General features: G+C 43.0%; 1 protein-coding gene across 5 annotated transcripts in view; it reads left to right on the top strand.

Moving 5' to 3' along the window:
- The window catches only part of Thrb (thyroid hormone receptor beta), a 374,473-nt gene extending 363,687 nt beyond the window's left edge, over positions 1-10,786 (top strand). For all 5 annotated transcript variants that reach the window (XM_048355963.1, XM_048355962.1, XM_048355966.1 and 2 more), the window contains 3 exons: positions 368-514; positions 4,606-4,864; positions 8,397-10,786. In XM_048355963.1, the coding sequence (XP_048211920.1) occupies positions 368-514; positions 4,606-4,864; positions 8,397-8,638 (648 nt within the window). In that variant the 3' untranslated portion in view covers positions 8,639-10,786. The remainder of the gene's footprint in view (positions 1-367; positions 515-4,605; positions 4,865-8,396) is intronic.
- The last annotated feature ends 8,791 nt before the right edge of the window (positions 10,787-19,577 follow it).

Genomic DNA, 19,577 nt, shown 5'->3' with positions numbered 1-19,577 from the left:
TTGTTTTGTTTTTTGAGCAGGTGAGCCTCAGATCATGACCGTCCACCCCCAGCCTCCCTCACAGCTGGGGTTACAGATAGGCTACCACCATACCTGGCTCCTCCATATCTCCTCCTCTTCACCCCCACCCCTCTCTCCCCACACCAATCCTGTGAACATTATCAGCAAGGCCTACTCAAGCAATGGCCAGGACATATAACTTGGCTCAATAATGAATGCTGTGCAAACTATTCCATTTGTTAATGGACAAAGCAGAAATCAGAAGCCATAGCTGGATGTCAACTCAGAAGATATTTTCTGCCATGTGAGAACGGCAGCAAGCCAGGCTTCTCTCTGCATCTGAAATCACTTTTGCTTCTCCCCACAGCCAGAAGACATTGGACAAGCACCAATAGTAAATGCCCCAGAAGGTGGGAAGGTTGACCTGGAAGCCTTCAGCCATTTCACAAAAATCATCACACCAGCGATCACCAGAGTGGTGGATTTTGCCAAAAAGTTGCCTATGTTTTGTGAGGTGAGGACATTGTTTTTCCTTCTGCTTTATCGTTCATCATAGTCCCATCAGTTTCCAGGAATAGTGGATATTGTCTATAATAATATTGTTATTAACTAGCAAGGCTCAGTCATTTGAAAGCACTGTCAGGACATCGTGAAAATACACTTCATTTGTGTTTCTCACCTTCTCTACTCAGTCAGCACTCATTATTTTGTCCATGTGGCAAGCACCCTCCAAATGCCCACCAGAAATATTGATTAAAAATGTAAAGCTTAGGGGCTGGGAATATGGCCTAATGGCAGAGTGCTTGCCTGGCATACATGAAGCCCGGGGTTTGATTCCTCAGCACCACATATGTAGAAAAAGCCAGAAGTGGTGCTGTGACTCAAGTAGTAGAGTACTGGCCTTGAGCAAAAAGAAGCCAGGAATAGTGCTCAGGCCCTGAGTTCAAGCCCCAGGACTGGCAAAAAAAAAAAAAGTTAAAAAAATTGTAAAGCTTAAACTGGATGCCTGTAATCCTAGCTACTTAGGAGGCTGAGGTCTGAGAATTGTAGTTCAAAGCCAGCCCAGGCAGAAGAGAAGTCTATGAGACTGTAATCTCCAATTAACTACCAAAAAAGAAAAAGAAAAAGCTGGAAGTAGAGCTATAAGTCAAGTAGTAGAACACTAGCCTTGAGCAAAAACAGAACTCAAGTACAGCACCAGGCCCTGAGTTCAAGCAAATAATAATTATAGTAAAGGTCTAGCATAAAATAATAATAAAGTTTATGTAAACCAACCACTGAAAAGGAAAATTCAGTGAGAGGAGGGGGAGACAGAGGATGAAGAAAAGGACATTACCCTAACGTAACAGACACCGTGCTCACGTCTGTGGCATGGGTGACAGTGGACTGAGGCCTTCCCCAGCCTGAGTTATGGTGAGCTTCTCCCTCCAAGTTTCCCCTGGAAATGTAAGATGCCTTACTGCCATGATTCCCTCTTTCAACCCTTCCTTGTTTATGGAAATTTAGCCAACTTATCGTATCCATGATACTTCACTATCTCCAATTCACAAAAGTGTGGGAGGCACTATCACAGCAAAGACACATGTTTCCAATCCTAGACTCCTGAGCATCTGCCAGCCTTATAATCTTATGATCTTATATACCCACCAGAGGGTCACGAACTATTCATGGCCCTGAGCAACCTGTGGGAGGGAGATACAGGTGGTCTTGGAGCTGGTAGACTCTTACCAAATGCAGTCTAGTGCATTTGCAGTTCAAACTATGTCTGTGTGTAATTACCCAGATAAGATTCTGCCCACCTAGCAAAGGCCGATGTGATATGGAGCCTTTGTGAGAGCTACAGCCGTTGCCAGTAGAGAGGCCAAAGCAACACTTGAGAACCACCCCCAGAGTGCACTGTGTATGCCCATCAGCCTGAGTGATTCTCTCCTAAGGAGACAGGAAGGCTGTGGAAGGCCCCCTGCTTCTCCCTTCTGCCTGTCAGGCTCTTATTGGACTGATCTCACAATGAAGGCGTGTGGCAGGTGCCACAGAGATTATTCGACATGTGTTGAAACAAATCTCATCAGGACCCTGTAAACCCTTTAAGGAAAAAGCATTTGGCCCAGTTACTAAGCCCCTAGTGAACTTTGCAAATACTTACTCAGCTTTTATTTAAATATGAACTCATCGTCAATAGTTAGGTTTTTCAAAAGAAGACATCTACTTACTTCATCAAGAAGAAGACCTAATTTCAAAGGTGGGGCCTGCCTGAGTTAGCATTCTTTGTGACAGATAAAGTAGTTTGATACAATGAGGAATTTTCATTGCTCTTATATTCCAGGGGTCGTCAAGAGTGCAGTCCAGTTCGGGGCGGGGGGGGGGGGGCGGGGAGGTAGCAGGAGCTCACACCTATAATCCCAAGCTACTTGGGCAGCAAAGACAGGAAGATCACCATTCTAGGCTAGCCGAGACAAAAGAAAAAAAGTTAGCAAAACCCCATCTCAAACAAACAAGCTGGGCATGGTAATAAACACTTGTTAGCTATGCTAGAAGAGGAGGTAAGAGCCTCACTCAAGCAAAAAGTACAAGACCCTTTCTGGGAAATAAAATGAGTAAAATCACTAAATTCAAAGGACTATAGATGCACTCAAACAACAGAGCACCTGCCTTGGGAGCTCAGAGCCCTCAGTTCAAATATCTCACACACACACACACACACACACACACACACACACACGCACACGCACACACACCTGCAGCAGAAGTATTACCAGAGCGCCTGGAGAAGTGCAGACATTTGTGGGTAGGGCAGAGATCTTCAAAAGCCCTCAGATGATCCTAAAGGGGCTAAAATGGGGAGCCTGGGCCTTGAGTGGTCAGCCTCGTCTCTCACCTGCACAGGCCTTCACCAAGCACAGGATTCCCGCTGTGCTGTTGAGCAGACACCTAAGGCTATAATTGATGAGTTCACGTTAAAACCTAAACAAAAGCAAAACCCAGTCATTTCTCAAAGTGAGTAGAATGAGAGAATTTGTGTGCATAACCCAGAACCAAATGACTTTTATTCTGTAGGAAAATATAAGCAATATGAAACAGTAAGGTGACTCTGCTGGAGCTAGTAAAAACTTGAAAATGGCCAGAACTGTAAAGGAGATTGGGCTTTGGCTCATCTACATGATAACCTATTGGAATAGCTCAAAATTGGCAAGAAGAATTTCCAGAAAGAAATTGTTAGCACCTTTAATGAAGAGGAAGATGTTAGGTGTAATTTACATAAATGAAGTTTATCAAAACTTAGTCACATCCATGATACTTTTTTCAAAAAGTGTTTTCTCTTCTCTGGGGCTTGAATTCTGACAGAGCTAGTTTCAAATTCTAATTTCATCCTACAAAATCTTCATGTAGCTGGGTGCTGGTGGCTCACGCCTGTAATCCTAGCTACTCAGGAGGCTGAGATGAGGATCAAGGTTCAAAGCCAGCCAGGACAGGAAAGTCCATGAGACTCTTATCTCCAATTAACCACCAGAAAAGAAGACCAGAAGTGGCGCTGTGGCTCAAGTGGTAGAGCCTTGAGCTGAAGAGCTCAGGGACAGCACCCAGGCTGAGTTCAAGCCCCACAACTTACACTCAAAAAAAACAAAAAAACTTCAAACTCTAGCACACTACCCTCTCAGGGCCTGACCTATAAGTAAATTGGAATTAGAATATTTACCTTACTGTAACTCAGGCACCAATGGCTCACACCTATAATCCTAGCTACTCAAGAGACTGAGATCTGAGTATCACAGTTCAAAGCCAGCCTAGACAAGAAAGAAGTGTGTGACTCTTGTCATAATACCCAGTACATGAAAAGTGAGTTTGACAATGACATTTAGTTAAAACTTTTGCCCTCTCCAGAAAACACATTTCTTTTTTTTATTTTTCTTAGCAACATTCTCTTTTAATTTTTATTATTAATGTTATCTCATTATCACAAATCCTAATTAACAGAGTAAGCCAATGAGCTCATGGAGAGATTGTGACACTAGCAAAAGATCTTATGGTGCTAAGCAATTCTAGTGTCTGAGTTACTCTAAAGAACATAACCTTAGAAGAACTATGAAGTCTGAATTCTGGTCCTATGTCTGCCCTTCACTCACCAGGCAACATTGGGAGATCTTTTCTACCTCTGGGCCTTGTTTCTAAACTGTATCTGTCAGGAATCTCCTAGCTCTGTGCCTTTGAAGAGACTCAAGAAAGAAACCTGCTCCAAAAACTGAAGCACTGTCGCTAGCTAAGCAGTGAGTCAGCTGTTAACTGTAGGTGCCACGGGACAAAAATTGGTGAGTTTCACACAAACCCTGCTCCCAGGCAGTTAGTTACATGTAGGGCAAACTCCAAACCCCCAAAGGAAGGGCTTTGTCACTGGTTCAGCAAGACACTACTATTTGTCATAAAAAGAATGCAAACTAAGATTTAAGTTAGTGAAAAGCACAACCAAGCTTCAGATTTCAAAAGTGGTGGTCACAAGCCTACCACCAGGTAGGGAAAGGAGAGGCTTGGGCTCCAAGAAATGCAGGCCGCATGTGATTGTCTGTGACTGGACCTGTCCTGTGCTTTGCTGATGCGGCTGCTTCTTTCCAGCTGCCATGCGAAGACCAGATCATCCTCCTCAAAGGCTGCTGCATGGAGATCATGTCCCTCCGAGCCGCTGTGCGCTATGACCCAGAAAGCGAGACTTTGACCTTGAATGGGGAAATGGCAGTGACAAGGGGCCAGCTGAAAAATGGAGGTCTTGGGGTAGTGTCGGATGCCATCTTCGACCTGGGCATGTCTCTGTCGTCTTTCAACCTGGATGACACGGAAGTTGCCCTCCTGCAGGCCGTGCTGCTGATGTCCTCAGGTAAGTGTGCCCAGGCTCACTGGAGACAGGCTTTTGTTTGTCCAGCACTAATTCAAATCACTCAAGGAGCTTTCCATCCCTGCTTATTCTCCTTCAGCAAGAAAGGAAGGGGTCTGCTAGGGGGCTGGAAACTGGACAAGGGCATCAGGTATCTGATGCTTTTTGCAATTCCCCCAAGGTTGTGGGAAGAAACCAAAGAAGGTAACTGGAGCTCCATGAAATGACCCGTTTCCAGCACCCATGACCCAGCCTGTTTTGTAGCCAGCTCTGCTGCCTTCTGGTTTTGCATATACAAGATAGACATATGAGTGGACACACCATTGCCTGTTAAATCAGAACTGTGGTTTCCACATGCAGAACTTAAGTTTTTCTACTGCAATACAACACTGAAGTGCAGGAAACATCGAAGATGGCTGAAGTTGGAGATGGGCCTTAGAACACAGTTTCACACTCCTCTCTACTCAGCCTTTCATCTTAGTAGGCCGTCAGACTTCTTCCCCAGCTGTTGGCTTTTGCGAGGGAGTATATGGTAAGCACATGAGTTGCAGGCCCAGTCCTAAATCATATCAGCCATATTCACCTGGGCCAACCAGTCCTAGCTCCTGCCCTGATTCAGTAGCCTACCTCTATATGGAACATCTTATCAAAACTGTAAGGGGTGGATGACTGATTGATATTGATGATGATGATGATGATGATGATGACACTTCTTTGTTGTTCATGTCATAAGAAACACAAAACACACCACAGGGTGTAAAGGGAGCTGCTCTTTAATTAGAGATGATTTCTGATCACTATCAACATTCTCTTTGGCTATCAACATATATAATTTATATAAGCTTCTATACTCCTATAAGCTTCTATAACTCCTGCTTGTCTATCTCCCATGGAAAGAGCTGTCTTCTGTCTAATTCCACTGGCCTATCCTAGGGCAGTGTTTCATAAGATTCAATCCGTGATTATTGGCTGATTATAGGAATAAAATAGCAGCCACAAGTATGCTGGCTTTATAGACTTGAGACACCAGAGTTCTTCAGATAATCTAGGAATGTATTTACTACAGGAAAACTTGTTATAGCAGACTTTTTTAGAGAAGTGTTTTTTTTCAATTATTTTTTATGAAAAATCTCAAATATGAATAGATGGCCTGGCACAATGGACCATCTTAGAGACTGGTGGGCAGACCCTCTGAAGGACCCCTTTTCCCACCTTCAAGTTCACACCCTCTTATAAACCTCATCTTCTGTGTACACAGAACATGTGGCTTACAAGTTCGCTGCCATCTCACCTTTTACCTTTCATAAGGTTTATTATTTTAAAAGGGTTTTGTCCATTTGCATGATTGTCTTCCGTTCATGGCAAAGGAATGTGTATTACTGAGTTAACAGTGTTTTCTCTGTTGTGAGTCAGTTCAACAGATGGTTAAGAAAATGATCGCCTTTTTAGTAAGGGTGATAAAGGGAAGAAGTGGTCATGGCCAATGTGTTAGCTTTCTGCCTCTGTGACAAATGCCTGAGAGAATCAACTCTACCAAAAAAAGCTAGGTATGGCAATATATGACTAAATTCCCAGCTTCACAGGAAGCTGAGGCAGAAGAATGTCAAGTTCAAAGCCAATAAGTTCAGTAACATATCAAGACAGTGTCAGGAATGAAGGGAGAAAGAGAGAGAGTGAGAGGAAAAAAAAGGAAGGAAAGGGAGAGAAAGGGGAAGGGAAGAAGAAGGGGGAGGGAGAACAAGGGGCATGGATATTTTGCTCAGTGATAGAGTGAGTACTTGTTCAGATGCAGGAGGTCCTGAGTTCAACCCCAGCACCACTTAGAAAAGGGGAGAGGAGTATTGTGACTCATGGCTTCCAAGGTTTCAGCCACAGTACTGGTGTGAAAGATGCCATTTCAGGGCAGTTTCCTGCATTCCTCCCGCCTACAAGGAGGCCCCCCCTCCTGACATTCCCACCACCTCCCAGCAGACCCTATGCTATGAATCCATGCATGGACTGATCTTGATCTTATTATACTCCTTCAATAACCCTTCCCTGTATAACGACATTTGTCAGTAGCACTGATAGTCCAGAAATGAATCACAAGCAAGATATCGTACACTTGACAAAGCCTAGAAGTTAGACTACAAATGGTCCTAACACCCCCAGCCTTGTCTTCTAAGCTGATAGTCTGTGTAGCATTTTAGTTACACGGTATCTTTTAAAAAAATTTAAGTTCTAGAATGCTGAGCTCAATATCTTACACTTGCTAGACCAGCACTTATTTAACTGAGATTACAGAATATGTGCAACTACTTCTGGTTCATTTGCTGAAATGGATCTCACTAAACACACACACACACACACACACACACACACACACACACACACACACACGGTGGCACTGTGCCTCACGGTGGTAGAGAGCAAGTCTTAAGCGAAAAAGCTCATAGACTGAGCACCCAGACCCTGAGTTCAAGCCCTATGATTAACAACAATAAACGATAATTTCCCTTAGCAAGTGCCCCCGAAGCACAAGAGTGTTGATGATGGCAATTTGTATATGCAAAATTTAGTAGAAAATCATTATATTTGAAAAGGTACGGTAAGGTTATTTGGGAAAAGAAAAACCAGTTTTTATGATAGTATGTTGTTATAACTGTTCATTACAATTGTTTGTTACCATTATTGTGGTTAGTCTTTTCCTTTCCCCAATTTGTAAATTAAACTTTATCAGAGGTGTGTATGTATCAGAAGAAAAAAAAATAGTACACTGGGCCCATGTCCTCAAGCTATCTGCAGATTCAACCAACCACAGTTTGAAAATATTTGCCCTCTGGTCACTTCCTCAGCAGGGGTGTAAAACAGCCTTTTCCAAAACATTGCTTTAGTGATCATAAGTAATCGAGAAATAACTTAGGAAAGATGTTGTAGGTTATATGCAGAGCCCCACACCACTTGAGGGACTTGATTATCTTCAGATTTGATACCTGGAACCAATACCATGGATACCAGGGGACAATTTATACACTGAGGTGCTTTAGGTACAGGGGTGTTGGGGCTTGATATGCATGGCTAAAACAGGACTGCTGAATGAAAAAGAATAAGGGTGAGTCACTGAGCTTGGCAAATGACCAAAACCTTCTTACTGTCCAGAATTCTTTGTTGAGTCTCCAGGCCTCCTGTGATGCCTCCAGTCTCTTCTCACCCCTCCCACTACCTCTGCATAGCCAAGTCTGTCCATCTTCTCTTCCAGGCAGACAGTGGAAATTCAGAATCTTGTCCCTTGCTATATAACTCGTACCAAACTATGTTAACCTAGGAGGGGGCAGCCCCTTTCCAATTGAAGAAGGCAATCGGCATAAACTAGAAACACTCACCTGACCAAGCACTGCTACTCCCTGTAACTTGGTCCCCACATGCCCAGTGTATAGTGTGTCCTGCCCATTCCTAGGGGTCACAAAGTCCCCAGATCTGCTCACCACCCTCTAAATGACTGGACCTGGACCATTTCCACCTCTGAATTCATACCCTTCTTCTTCCTTCCCCTCAGATCGCCCAGGGCTGGCCTGTGTTGAAAGAATAGAGAAATACCAAGACAGTTTCCTGCTGGCCTTTGAACACTATATCAATTACCGAAAACACCACGTGACACACTTTTGGCCAAAACTCCTGATGAAAGTGACAGACCTGCGGATGATTGGAGCCTGCCACGCCAGCCGCTTCCTCCACATGAAGGTGGAATGCCCCACAGAGCTCTTCCCCCCTTTGTTCTTGGAAGTGTTCGAGGATTAGACTGGATTCGTTCTCATAATTCCTACAGCACTGCTGGGTGTCATTTCATTCCATTGCCTAAGCTCTCTGTTTGTTTCCTTGTCTCTTTGTGTCTGGAGGGAGTGTGTGAGGGGAAGGGAGGAAGTCTTGGCCTAGACATGGATGAAATTGCCCCTCAAGTGCGGGTACTTGTCACTATTGCGTTTAGTTCCCTTGTCCTGGGATGTGAATGCTTTGAAGGTTTCACAGCAGTGGAGGTAGAGGTGGGGTGGGGAACCACCATTTCACCAGCACCAAGCCATCACCAGCTCCCACCTGTCCCTAGCCAGAGACTTGAGCAAACCAAATGGCACTGCAGAAGACTAAAGAAGCCTTAAAACCAAGACAATCTAGTTAGCCTGGTGTGATCCTGATTCTTTTCAGGGCTCAAGTTAATGGAACAAAGATCACCCACCTGTCGTTAAATGTGACTTGTAGCTTTTTAGGGAAAGATTCAAACTAACTTTCACTTGTCGGGAGCATGTTGTTTTCGGCATTCTTCCTCCCTCCTAGCAGCATAACTTGGAATGTACAAGAATATTCGCGTCCTAACATAGCAACCGTCCTTTTGATATTGTTTTGTAACTTTATGATTCAAGTTGCACAAGGGAGTGGCTCCAAGGTGTGCAAGAATTTGACTGGTTGGGGCCACAGCAAAGTATTTTTTTTTCAGTGAGCCCCTCCCCCAAATTAGGAATCTTCAATGTTAATGTAGTTTCCAAAAATTCTCCTCACAGCAGGACAACTTCAAGAAGGCTTGTCCTGTGGGTTTAAGCTCCCAGGACATTCCCACAGAAATCAGACCTATTGACAGGGAGGTATCACTTCTCAATCGCATCTGATCTGTCTTCTGCCAAGGCCCTGAAGTTACTTACACAAGCTGCATTGTTGCTGGACTAACAGAAGATTTGTGTGTAGATTGAGTCTTCTAATCAAGGAGCAATGCAAAGTTGAACTCTTGATTAGTGTAGTTGCATCTGAAGTTGAAGGAAATGCAGGGTTCCTGTACAGTAGTTGGAAGATACTGCCTTCTGTTCTTAGACCCTCAAGCTCTTTGCTGTATTCACAAATATTTCCTAGTCCCCTTTTCCATCAGATTCTGAGGCACTAAATAGCTCAACTCTCTGAGCCTGGCCCTGCCAATGAACCTCCCATCCTTTCAATAACATTACCCTGGCAGATAACTCAACAGAAAACTCCTGTGGACCACTTATGGGAACACTCTCTTACCTTTCACACCCAACTCGTCCCTCTAATGACCAATGAGAGTAGCTGTGCCCAGAAAACAAATGGTGACATATCACTTTAACACCAGAAAATAAGCAGAGAATGTACCCATAAAATTGAATGTATCTCATTCTTCACCGGCAGAGTAGATATGAACTATTCCTTGCCTGCCTTCTACTGCCTTATCCTGCAAATATTGGGGAAAATAAGCCATATCAGTGAGATTTACCTACAAAGGAATGAAAGTCACTGTGAAAACCAAGTGAAAAATTTAATTTCAGGTTTGGTGGAGCATAACTGGATAAGTCAGAGTGCCTGAGTTCTAGTTTATGCTCTGTCAACTGGTAGATTCCAGACTTTAGGTCTTGGGTTTTTGGTTTGTTTGGTTTTTATAATCTGAATAAGTTATGATCTCCAAAATCCTCCTGATCCTCAATATTGTATGAAATTATGTAAGGTACATATGGTTCTTTTGATTATTTCTTTCCTTTTCAAACTTCTAGCTTATTACACAAAAAAGCATGGCCCATTAGCAGTTAAGAAATATATTTATCTGATATTGATTCAAAGTAAGAATGACAATACTAGTTCACTCTTTATCCGAAGGCAGGGTGGCCTTGTAAAAAAAGAACAGCACTGAAAATCCCAAGTATGATTGAAAACCATTGGGAGGATGGGGTGGGGAGGGGATATGTTTGATGCACTAAAACCACTAAACTAGCTTCTGGAGGAAATGAAATAAGAAAATCAGTGTGAAGGGATTAAAATGGTAATCATGAAGTTCGTCGGCAGAGTGCCTGCTTTGAGTACCTACAGACCGCTGGCTTCATTTTTGTCTGGCAGTCTCCTTACTTGCTCTGAGATGGCCTTTGCTGCCTCTGATCAATCTCCTTAGGGAACTCTACAAAACAAACACTCATCACTCTCTAAGGAATCAAACATGTTTGCTGTGGGAGACACATTTTCCTCCCAAAGGGAAATGGGGGAGAGGCAAGCAGGTGAGTTGCTGAGCAAGCTCTGAACCTCCTAGAACATCAGAGTTTCTGGGGGGAAGTTGCTTCATTGGTTTGGCAGGTCCCTTGGAACATCCGGCACCCAGGTCAGTGCAGAGCCTGACCTCAAGCAACATCCCACTGCTGGCCCCTGGCCAGATGGTTGGCACATTAGCTCTACAACCATCCAGCCAGCCCCAGGCAAAGTTTGATCCTCAGCTCCTTAAGTGACTGTCTTAAATGACAAACCACTGGTCTAGAAACCTTGTTGAGGGCGGAATACTTCATGCTGGGTAGAACAAGCCTAAGAGTGCTTCAAATCGAAAAGAAAATAGAAGTGTTATAAGGACTCAAAGAATCCTGACTCTGATGCATGGAGGGACTGAACTCATTCCTTCTGAAGCTGACTGAGATACTTAGTGCATCTTAAGACTCCATCTTATAAAAGGTAATCCAATTGAGGGGTTCATTCTGACTTATTTAACTTTTTTCTCCTTACCACTGTTCCGACTTTCAAATCAAGTGTGGACCACAGTGGGGAGACATTCCTTCTCATTGAGGGGAACACAGCCATGGCTCTGGGGTTCTTCTTTAGAAATCACTCATTTTTAGGGATGAATGGGGTGGGTGCACACACAGTGCCCGTGTGCACGCGCACGAACATGCGTGAACAGGTGTATTTGTACACTCAGGTGTACCTTGCTCTTCAACTTCGATGTGAAGAACTTCTAGAATCTAAAACAAGATCTTTCCTTTATGATTCTGCTGAAAAACACCACATGCTGCCTCACAGCTTTTTCTAGTCACAGTCCTCAATGATGTGCTTGACGTGTTGACGCCTCAGCTCAGCCCAGCGCTGCCACCACCTGTGCCCCAAGTGTCACCACCTTGGTCTGCAGCTCAATCCTGAGAGAGGGCTGCCTGGCCCAGCTCTGCTCTGTGACAGGTGTATTGGCCTTGGCCTCCTCTCCACACAGCCTCCCCCGACCCCATCCTAGACTCAGCCTCCTGGCCCTGCTGAGCCTCCTCAGAGCATGACATTGTCGTGAGACATCTTTATTCTGTGGAACTCTAACCTGTTTTGTGTCATATTGACCATTTGCTGCATGAGTCATAAATTATGAAATCAGTCTTATCATGGTTTTTGAAATGTAGCCAGCGTTTGTAAGGCTAAACCTTTTTTTCATGAACTTAATTTAAGTAAAAAACCAAGCCACAGTTCCTCCTTACAAGGAGAGTGCTGGCAGACATTTGAATCTCTGCCCTTTCCAATGGTGATGGCATCAGGTTCTAAAATAAGCTCATAATTTTCCTGTTATTTTAATAATATGGAAATATTAGCATTAGTGCTTCTTTTAATAGTGACAGGCTATAATCCATATGTAAATTTTATAGAGAAGAAATTTTATTGTACTGTGATGTAGATATTTATTATCCAGGTAAGGATTTGCCCGGTGTGTATTTTTTACGATTGAAATGTTTCACTTTAATCTTTCAAAAAATACATTAAAAACACACACATTTAAAAAAAAAACAGACTAGGGAGGGGGAAAAAAGGTTTGGCCTTATCACAGAATTTTTACTGTGCTGTATAAATATTTGCAGATGCAAAAACTGTGCATTTCTAGTGTGTTTCCACATTAATTAATGCTGCCTTCAAGAGCAATACTGTGCAGGTAAAATGCTGTCTGTGGCTTTCTGTTGCTCAGCTCAAACTGACTCCCCTATGCACAAGACAATCAGAAGCAAGCCTGTGCTCCTCGAGGCACAGGCAGCTCTCACACAGGCTATGGAGCACAACGTAAGACAGGAGACACTGTTTGCATGCATTCTGGATACAGACACTATCCGGGCATGGTGAGCTGGCATGATTTACGCCATCTCTTTCTTTTGGATCTTTCTTATGAACCCAACGTCTTTCATGTGATCATAGAGCCAAATTAGTTCTCCATAGATTTTAGTCTGAAGAAAGTGAGACATTCCTCCACCCCGTAATGTTTTCATGCCCTGAAAAAATCCGAAAAATGCTACAGAATAGAGAGGTTTACGATCTTTGGAAGATGTGTGTTTTGCAAACAGTGTCAAGTGATACTGCTAGATTGGTTATATATTTTTTTCAGCCTAAAACTCTGTTGAAATCTGTGATCAAATGTTTTAAACTATCCAAAAAAGAAAATTTGTATATTTGGGGAAAAATGGATTTTTACCTAGCTTTTGTATGCAGATATTAAATTGTAATTATGAACATAGTGGGCATAGATAAACTCATAAGCTTCAATTCTACAAAAGAGAAAAAGAAAAAAAAAAGAAAAATCATATATGGATCTACTTTCCTGCCTCTTTCTTTAAATATTGTTGCTCTCTACATAAGCACAGAATTGCCTGCTCTTCCCACCTCTGCTGCTGCCACAGGCTGCAATGAGGTAAGGCACAGTCATTCACATCTATTAGGACAAGTAGATTAACTTGGGAGGGAGGAAGGGGCAGGGGCAGGGCTGCTTGGAGAAGATCCCTTTGGAAGGCTGGGGAGAGGTAGGTTTTAGCAACTCAAGGACTACATTCATTTTCTTATATCAGAATGTTCCAGAATACTGCTCATAGAATTATGCCAGCAGCAGCTACCAACATATATCTCAATCTCCATGTCTTGAATGTATTATGTAGGACTCCTTCCAAGACAAGTGATAAAAAAAAAAGCCATGTCAAGCCAGCTTAAAGAAGAAAGGGAATTTTTGACTTTAGTATCTAGAAAATCTGGGGCTGTGCTATCTTGAGGCATAGCTAGGGACTCACTTGATATTTCAGAAAGCTTTCTGCTTGGCCTTCCCTTCATGTTCACATAGCCTTTCCATTTAGGTGGCTACCAGTAGAAGCAGGATTTGCTTTACAACTCCAAATAAAATAGACAAGAAAGGGGCTTTTTGTCCCCAGCAATTCCATTAAAAGTCCTGGGCCCCAAATCAAATCAAGAACCCATTCCCAAGACAATTGCTCTGAGTAGAGAACCAGTATGCTAATTAAGATAGTTGGAACTAGTTAGCTAAATCCTTTGAAATTTTTGGACTGGTAAGTAGGGAAAAGGGATAATTAGCCCCATATATGCTATGGACTGAGAATTAGGGCAGAGATGACTGTGGAATATTGTAAGCCTTGCTGCTGCAGTAAGGAGTGAGGAAGAATCAGGCACAATGACACATACCTGTAATCCGAGCTACTCACAAAGCAGAGATGAGGAGGATCATGACTCAAGGCCAGCCCAAGCAAAAAGTTAGCAAGACTCCATCTAGGTCAATTAGCTGGACATGGGGCATGGCAGTATGTTCCTATCATCCAGCTATATGAGAGGCCACACCTAGGAAGATCAATATCTGAGACTGTACCCCCAAAATGCAAGCTCACGCCTAGAAAATGCCTAAAGCAAAAAAGAGCTGAGGGCATGGCTCCAGTAGTAGAGAAAGCTAGAAAGCCCAATGCCTTGTGTTCAAAACACAGTTCCACAGAGGATAAAAGAATGGTGAGCAGGCAAAGGCAAAAATTAGCTACATGGGAAATTAAGGCAGAAGCAAACCCTCAACATACAGGACACTCAGGAAGATCTGGCTAGGACATGAGCCAAAAACACTTCAAAAAAAATGTTGGATCCCATCCTCCCTGGCTCATGGAATAGGTCAGCCCGTGCACAATACAGTAAACTAGAGTAAACATCCATTTCCCAAGGTTACAGCAGTACCGAAAGCTAATTCTCTAATCAGACACCTGAGAATGAGTGTAACCTTTACATTGTCTCTTGTACATTATGTGCCTCCCTACTTCACAGCCAATGTTTTTATATATTCCCAAAGTCAACTAATTTGTTTTAACTTTGGAGAGTACATAGATATTCCAGTGAAATTTATAACCCCTTTACATAGGCAAAGCAAACCTCAAACTCTTGTCATTGGCTACTAACTTGATATGGGGAATGGTTCTGGCATCATATCACAGACTTCTAGATCATTCCAGTAATCTAAAATGAAAAGGATTTTTCCAAAATCACACAGTTGATAAATGTCAGAGTCCATGGAGTTAGTCTCTAAAAACAAGAGAAAAGGCAGCTTAGCTTTAGAAATATTCTCCCATTCTAAAAGGCCCATCTAACCTAATGGGAAAATTGGGGATGGGGGGGTGAGTTCAGGTGTCTCATGCCTATAGTTCTAGCTATTCTGGAAGCTTAGCTCTAAGGATCACCACTCAAAGCCAGCCCAGGAAGGAAAGTCCAGGAGACTCATCTCCAAAAGCCACCAAAAAGCCAGAAGTGGAGCTGTCATTCAAGAGCTCAGGGTAGAGCACTAGCCTTGAGTGAAAGAAATCTCAGGTGTAGCACCCAGGCTCTGAGCTCAAGTCCCCAGACAGGAGAAAAAGGAGGAAGGAAGGGAGGGAGGGAGGGAGGAGGGGAGGAAGGGAGAGAGGAAATCAAATTGTTGGCAAATGCATGGAGCAGGACAATTTCTTGGAGAAGTAAATGAAAAGTGACAACCAGGTGTCATGTTACCATGGAACTGGAGAGTCCCAAAGCAAGGGGGAACTCAATAGCAATGTAAGTTTCCTATAGTGATGTTATTTCCTATAGGGGTTAATTTCTCTGGTTTCCAACGAGCTGAATAGGTTCAAAGCAGTATCACTTGGCTGAAAAGGAAGGGCTCTTAGTTGACATCTGGTGGATACATTTCTATACACTGCACACAGACAGTGGGATAAATTAGTAAATTGAAGGCCCTTCTGGAATTTTCCACAGAAAAGTAATAACAGCCTCTCTTACTCAACGTTCACCCTCATCTGCAATGAGAGACAGCAAAAACCTCAGTCTTAGCAAACCAAACCCAGATGTATTAGAGAGGAAATGTTTATGGTATTTGCATTATCTGAAATGCCATGGGATGAATATCAGGAACATACAGGTAGAAATCAACTAGAAAAAGATACAAAATGCCATAGCAACAGACTAGTCATAGGAAGGGAAGTCTAAATGGCTAACAGTGCTATGAGTCGAGTCCCTACCTCACAAGGAATCAGAAACATGAAAATTTATACCACTTCATACCTGCAAAATAAGCAGATAGAAAATATATCTAGAAAGGAGCCCATCTTTTGTTCAAAAAAGAGTGAACAGGTTCTGCTCATCGCTAGTGATTTTATAGAGGTAACCAAGCCTCTCATACAGAGAGCATCCTCCAAACCCCAGGAGGACCATAGCATTATAGATGAAAATATCAGGGCCACTGAGTTCAGGATAAGAAAAAGTGTGAATGTAGGCTAGGAAAGAAAAGGAGGCAAAATACCAGGTGGAAAGCGCCTCCCATGGGAATTTCTGAAAGCAACCTGCATCCTGAACTATGGAAGAAATCAACCAAGACCCATAAAACAATACTATTTATGAAAGACTTCAAACAAAATGCAACAGAAGCACCATGTGCTTTATATGAAATCATACAGAACCAAGCACATGTTTTAAGTACATTACACTAGATCTCTCTGCAAAAGAGATAAAGGGGGGAAAATGAAATAAATAGAAGGACCCTGACAGGCTATTGTAATGCTTTCAGGAGTCATGACAGGAGAAGGATTATCTCAAGTTCCTCCACCTGAGGCATCCCTGACTCCCCCCCCAAACTGCCACATTTCAACCATATTCTACCTCCTCTGGCATGGGTGGCTCATGCTTGTAATACTAGCTACTCAGAAGGCTGAGATCTGAGGATTAACATTTGAAACCAGTCCAGATAAGAAAGTCTATGAGACTCTTATCTCCAATTAACTACCAAAAAGCCAGAAGTGAAGCTGTGGCTCAAGTGACAGAGCACCAGCCTGTGTAAAACAGCTCTGTGACAGCACCCAGGGCCCTGAGTTCAAGCCCGAATGAACAAGAAGACAATGATGCAGGAGGAGGTGGAGGAGGAGGAGGAGGAGGAGGAGGAGGAGGAGGAGGAGGAGGAGGAGGAGGAGGAGGAGAGGAGGAAATAAAGTCATAATGACTGTGTATCTGGAGATTAAAGTTCCCCATTATAACTCAAAGTGCTAAAGCAAAGCCTAGGCTATCAGCTGAGAATAAGGTCAGAAGACTAGGATACTGCAGGAATGACCCAGATCACATCATGACTGTGTTTTCAGGGGTCTCTCCCAGCCTTGCTCTCCCTGCTACTGTATCTTAGGTTCTCCACGAAGAAATATATGTGAGGTAGACTTCAGGAGGATCTGACTTCTGGAGCCTCTTATTTTGAATGTATAATTATTCCCTACAAAAGCAGATGATCCAGAAAAATAAAGTCTACCATCTGTCACTCCAGGCTTGTTATTCCTTTTAACAACCATCCAACCAGCTCCTGTGAAAACCTTCCCTGTAGCCATGAATCAGACTGGCTGATATGAACCATTAGCAGAGACAAGGAGGTGCCAGAATCAAAGAGCACAAATCTGAGGCAAAATATAGCAAATAAATTCTGGGACAGTCTGACACAATGGGGACATTATGGTGTCTTTGGTTTATCAGAATGATGTTGAATATCACAGTAGTTATTAAGAGTCTCCATCATAAAATGAATCTCAATTTAATTGCCTCTGCACATTGGTTGTTTGCCCAGGCATAAACTTATTTTGACCAAAATTAGGCTTAATCAGCTTGACTGAGTAATGGTACAGCCAAAAAGCATAGCCAGCAGGCACTGTGAGTTGCTTCTCCAACAACTCATTGTTTAGAGATGAACTTCTAAAAACTGTCCTGCAATGAATTAATCCCTCTCCTGCATTTCAGAATGCTTTTATTCAATGCCATGGTCATGTACTGCAGAAATGTCTCTGGGCACTGAAGAGTGTACTGCAATATAAACAGGTACCTTAAAATAGGCAAAAATCCCCCGGGAAGATCTCAGCAACTGGGCTGGGAGTATGGGCTAGTGGTAGAATGCTTGCCGAGCATGCGTGAAGCCCTGGGTTTGACTCCTCAGCACCACATATACAGAAACAGCCAGAAGTGGTGCTGTGGCTTAAGTGGTAGAGTGCTAGCCTTCAGCAAAAAGAAGCCAGGGACAGTGCTTCAGGCCCTGAGTCTAAGCCCCAGAACTTGGAAAAAAAAATCTCAGCAACTTCTGCATGGTTGCCTCGTGAAGCTTTCCAGATAAGATGACAGCCTATTTTAAATGTCACTCAAAAGTGGGCATAATTAGATTCTGACCACTCTAAATTACTATGGATTACAAGCAGAACTAAAAAAATGTGCTGGTGCAACTTTTTTCTCTAAAATAGTGATCACAAATCACATAGTTACAAGAATTTATGATACCCAGCTTGTCATAAATTTTTTTTATAAAATCGTCTAATCATCTCCAGGAATCTCTCCATCACATTTTCTAGTACATTTTCTTTCTTTCCAAAAATAAGAGCCTAAGCTTTCTTTGGAGGGAAAGAAAGGCATAAGTAAATCTTATATATACAGGGATACTGAGGCAGAGGGGATAGAGAGAGGAATATACTTAGAAGTGTTCTGTCCATGGCATAACTTCAGCATTTCAAAGAAAGCGCATTTTTTCCTTTCTTTCCTGCAAATATGAATGCCTGGGCATTGTCCTTAAGCTTAAGCCACAACTCCACTTCTGGCTCTATAATGGTTATTTAGAGATAAGACTCTCGTGGACTTTCCAACCCAAGCTGGATTCGAACCTCAATTCTCAGATCTCAGCCTCCTGAGCAGCTAGGATTACAGGAGTAAGCCATCAGCACCCAGCTAGAAAGTGCATTCTTAAATACAACTAGCCCTAGTATCCAATGAGATAGTCACAGAAGTCAAAAATCTTTATTAAAATATTTTTAACTTTTAGTTTCATTCCAAAGACCATTTTCAACTTAAAGTATAAATAAACTTCCAATTAATCATACCTATCAACTCAAAACCACTTAGGCTGGCCACCAGTGGCTCACACCTGTAATCTTAGCTACTTGAGGCTGAGACCTGAGGAGCAAGGTTCAAAGTCAGGGCAGGAAAGTCTGTGAGACACTTTAATTAACCACCAAATGTTGGTAGTGCTCAAGTGGTACAGCACCAGCATTGAGTGGAAAAGCTAAGAAGCAGTACCTGGGTCCTAAATCCAGCCCTAGTATCAGTACACATACATACACAACAACTTAATCATTTAGATTGGCATCAATAAGATGGTCAAATGGGTGACTGAATAGAATTGTCTGTGACTCATTCTTCCAAAAAGGGAGACCACAAAAGAACTAGAGGGATGGAGGGAGTATGCGAGAGAGCTGTAGGGAAGAGAGCACATCCTGCTAGAGCGTAAATTCCTGGGTAAGAACCACAGAAAGGAAAGAAACAGCCTCACCCACACTGTCTCCTGTGACTGGATTTCTTCCAGGGGAAAGGTAATCTAGAACCCAAGAGTGCACTGAAGATTTGTGGGGCCCTCATCGGCTCTTAAAGACTTTAGAGAGCTGCCAGAGTTCATGCACTTACTACTTTTAGAGTAAAAGTTCATGTTATGCAACCTTCCTCCCATAACCTAAATTGCTATGGCTCAGCACCACACTGACAGCAGACTCACTGCCAAGCTCTAGCTCATCCCCGGGGCTAGTAGCCATGGCATATCTCAGCTCCTGAGATTCAGCCATCAGTCCACCATGCTCACAACTCACAAGTATAGCTGCAACACCAGGAACTTCATTCTTCA

The sequence above is a fragment of the Perognathus longimembris genome, chromosome 10, assembly GCF_023159225.1.
Source record: "Perognathus longimembris pacificus isolate PPM17 chromosome 10, ASM2315922v1, whole genome shotgun sequence".
Taxonomy (NCBI): Eukaryota; Metazoa; Chordata; class Mammalia; order Rodentia; family Heteromyidae; genus Perognathus; species Perognathus longimembris.
This window is presented reverse-complemented; position numbering and strand designations above follow the sequence as displayed.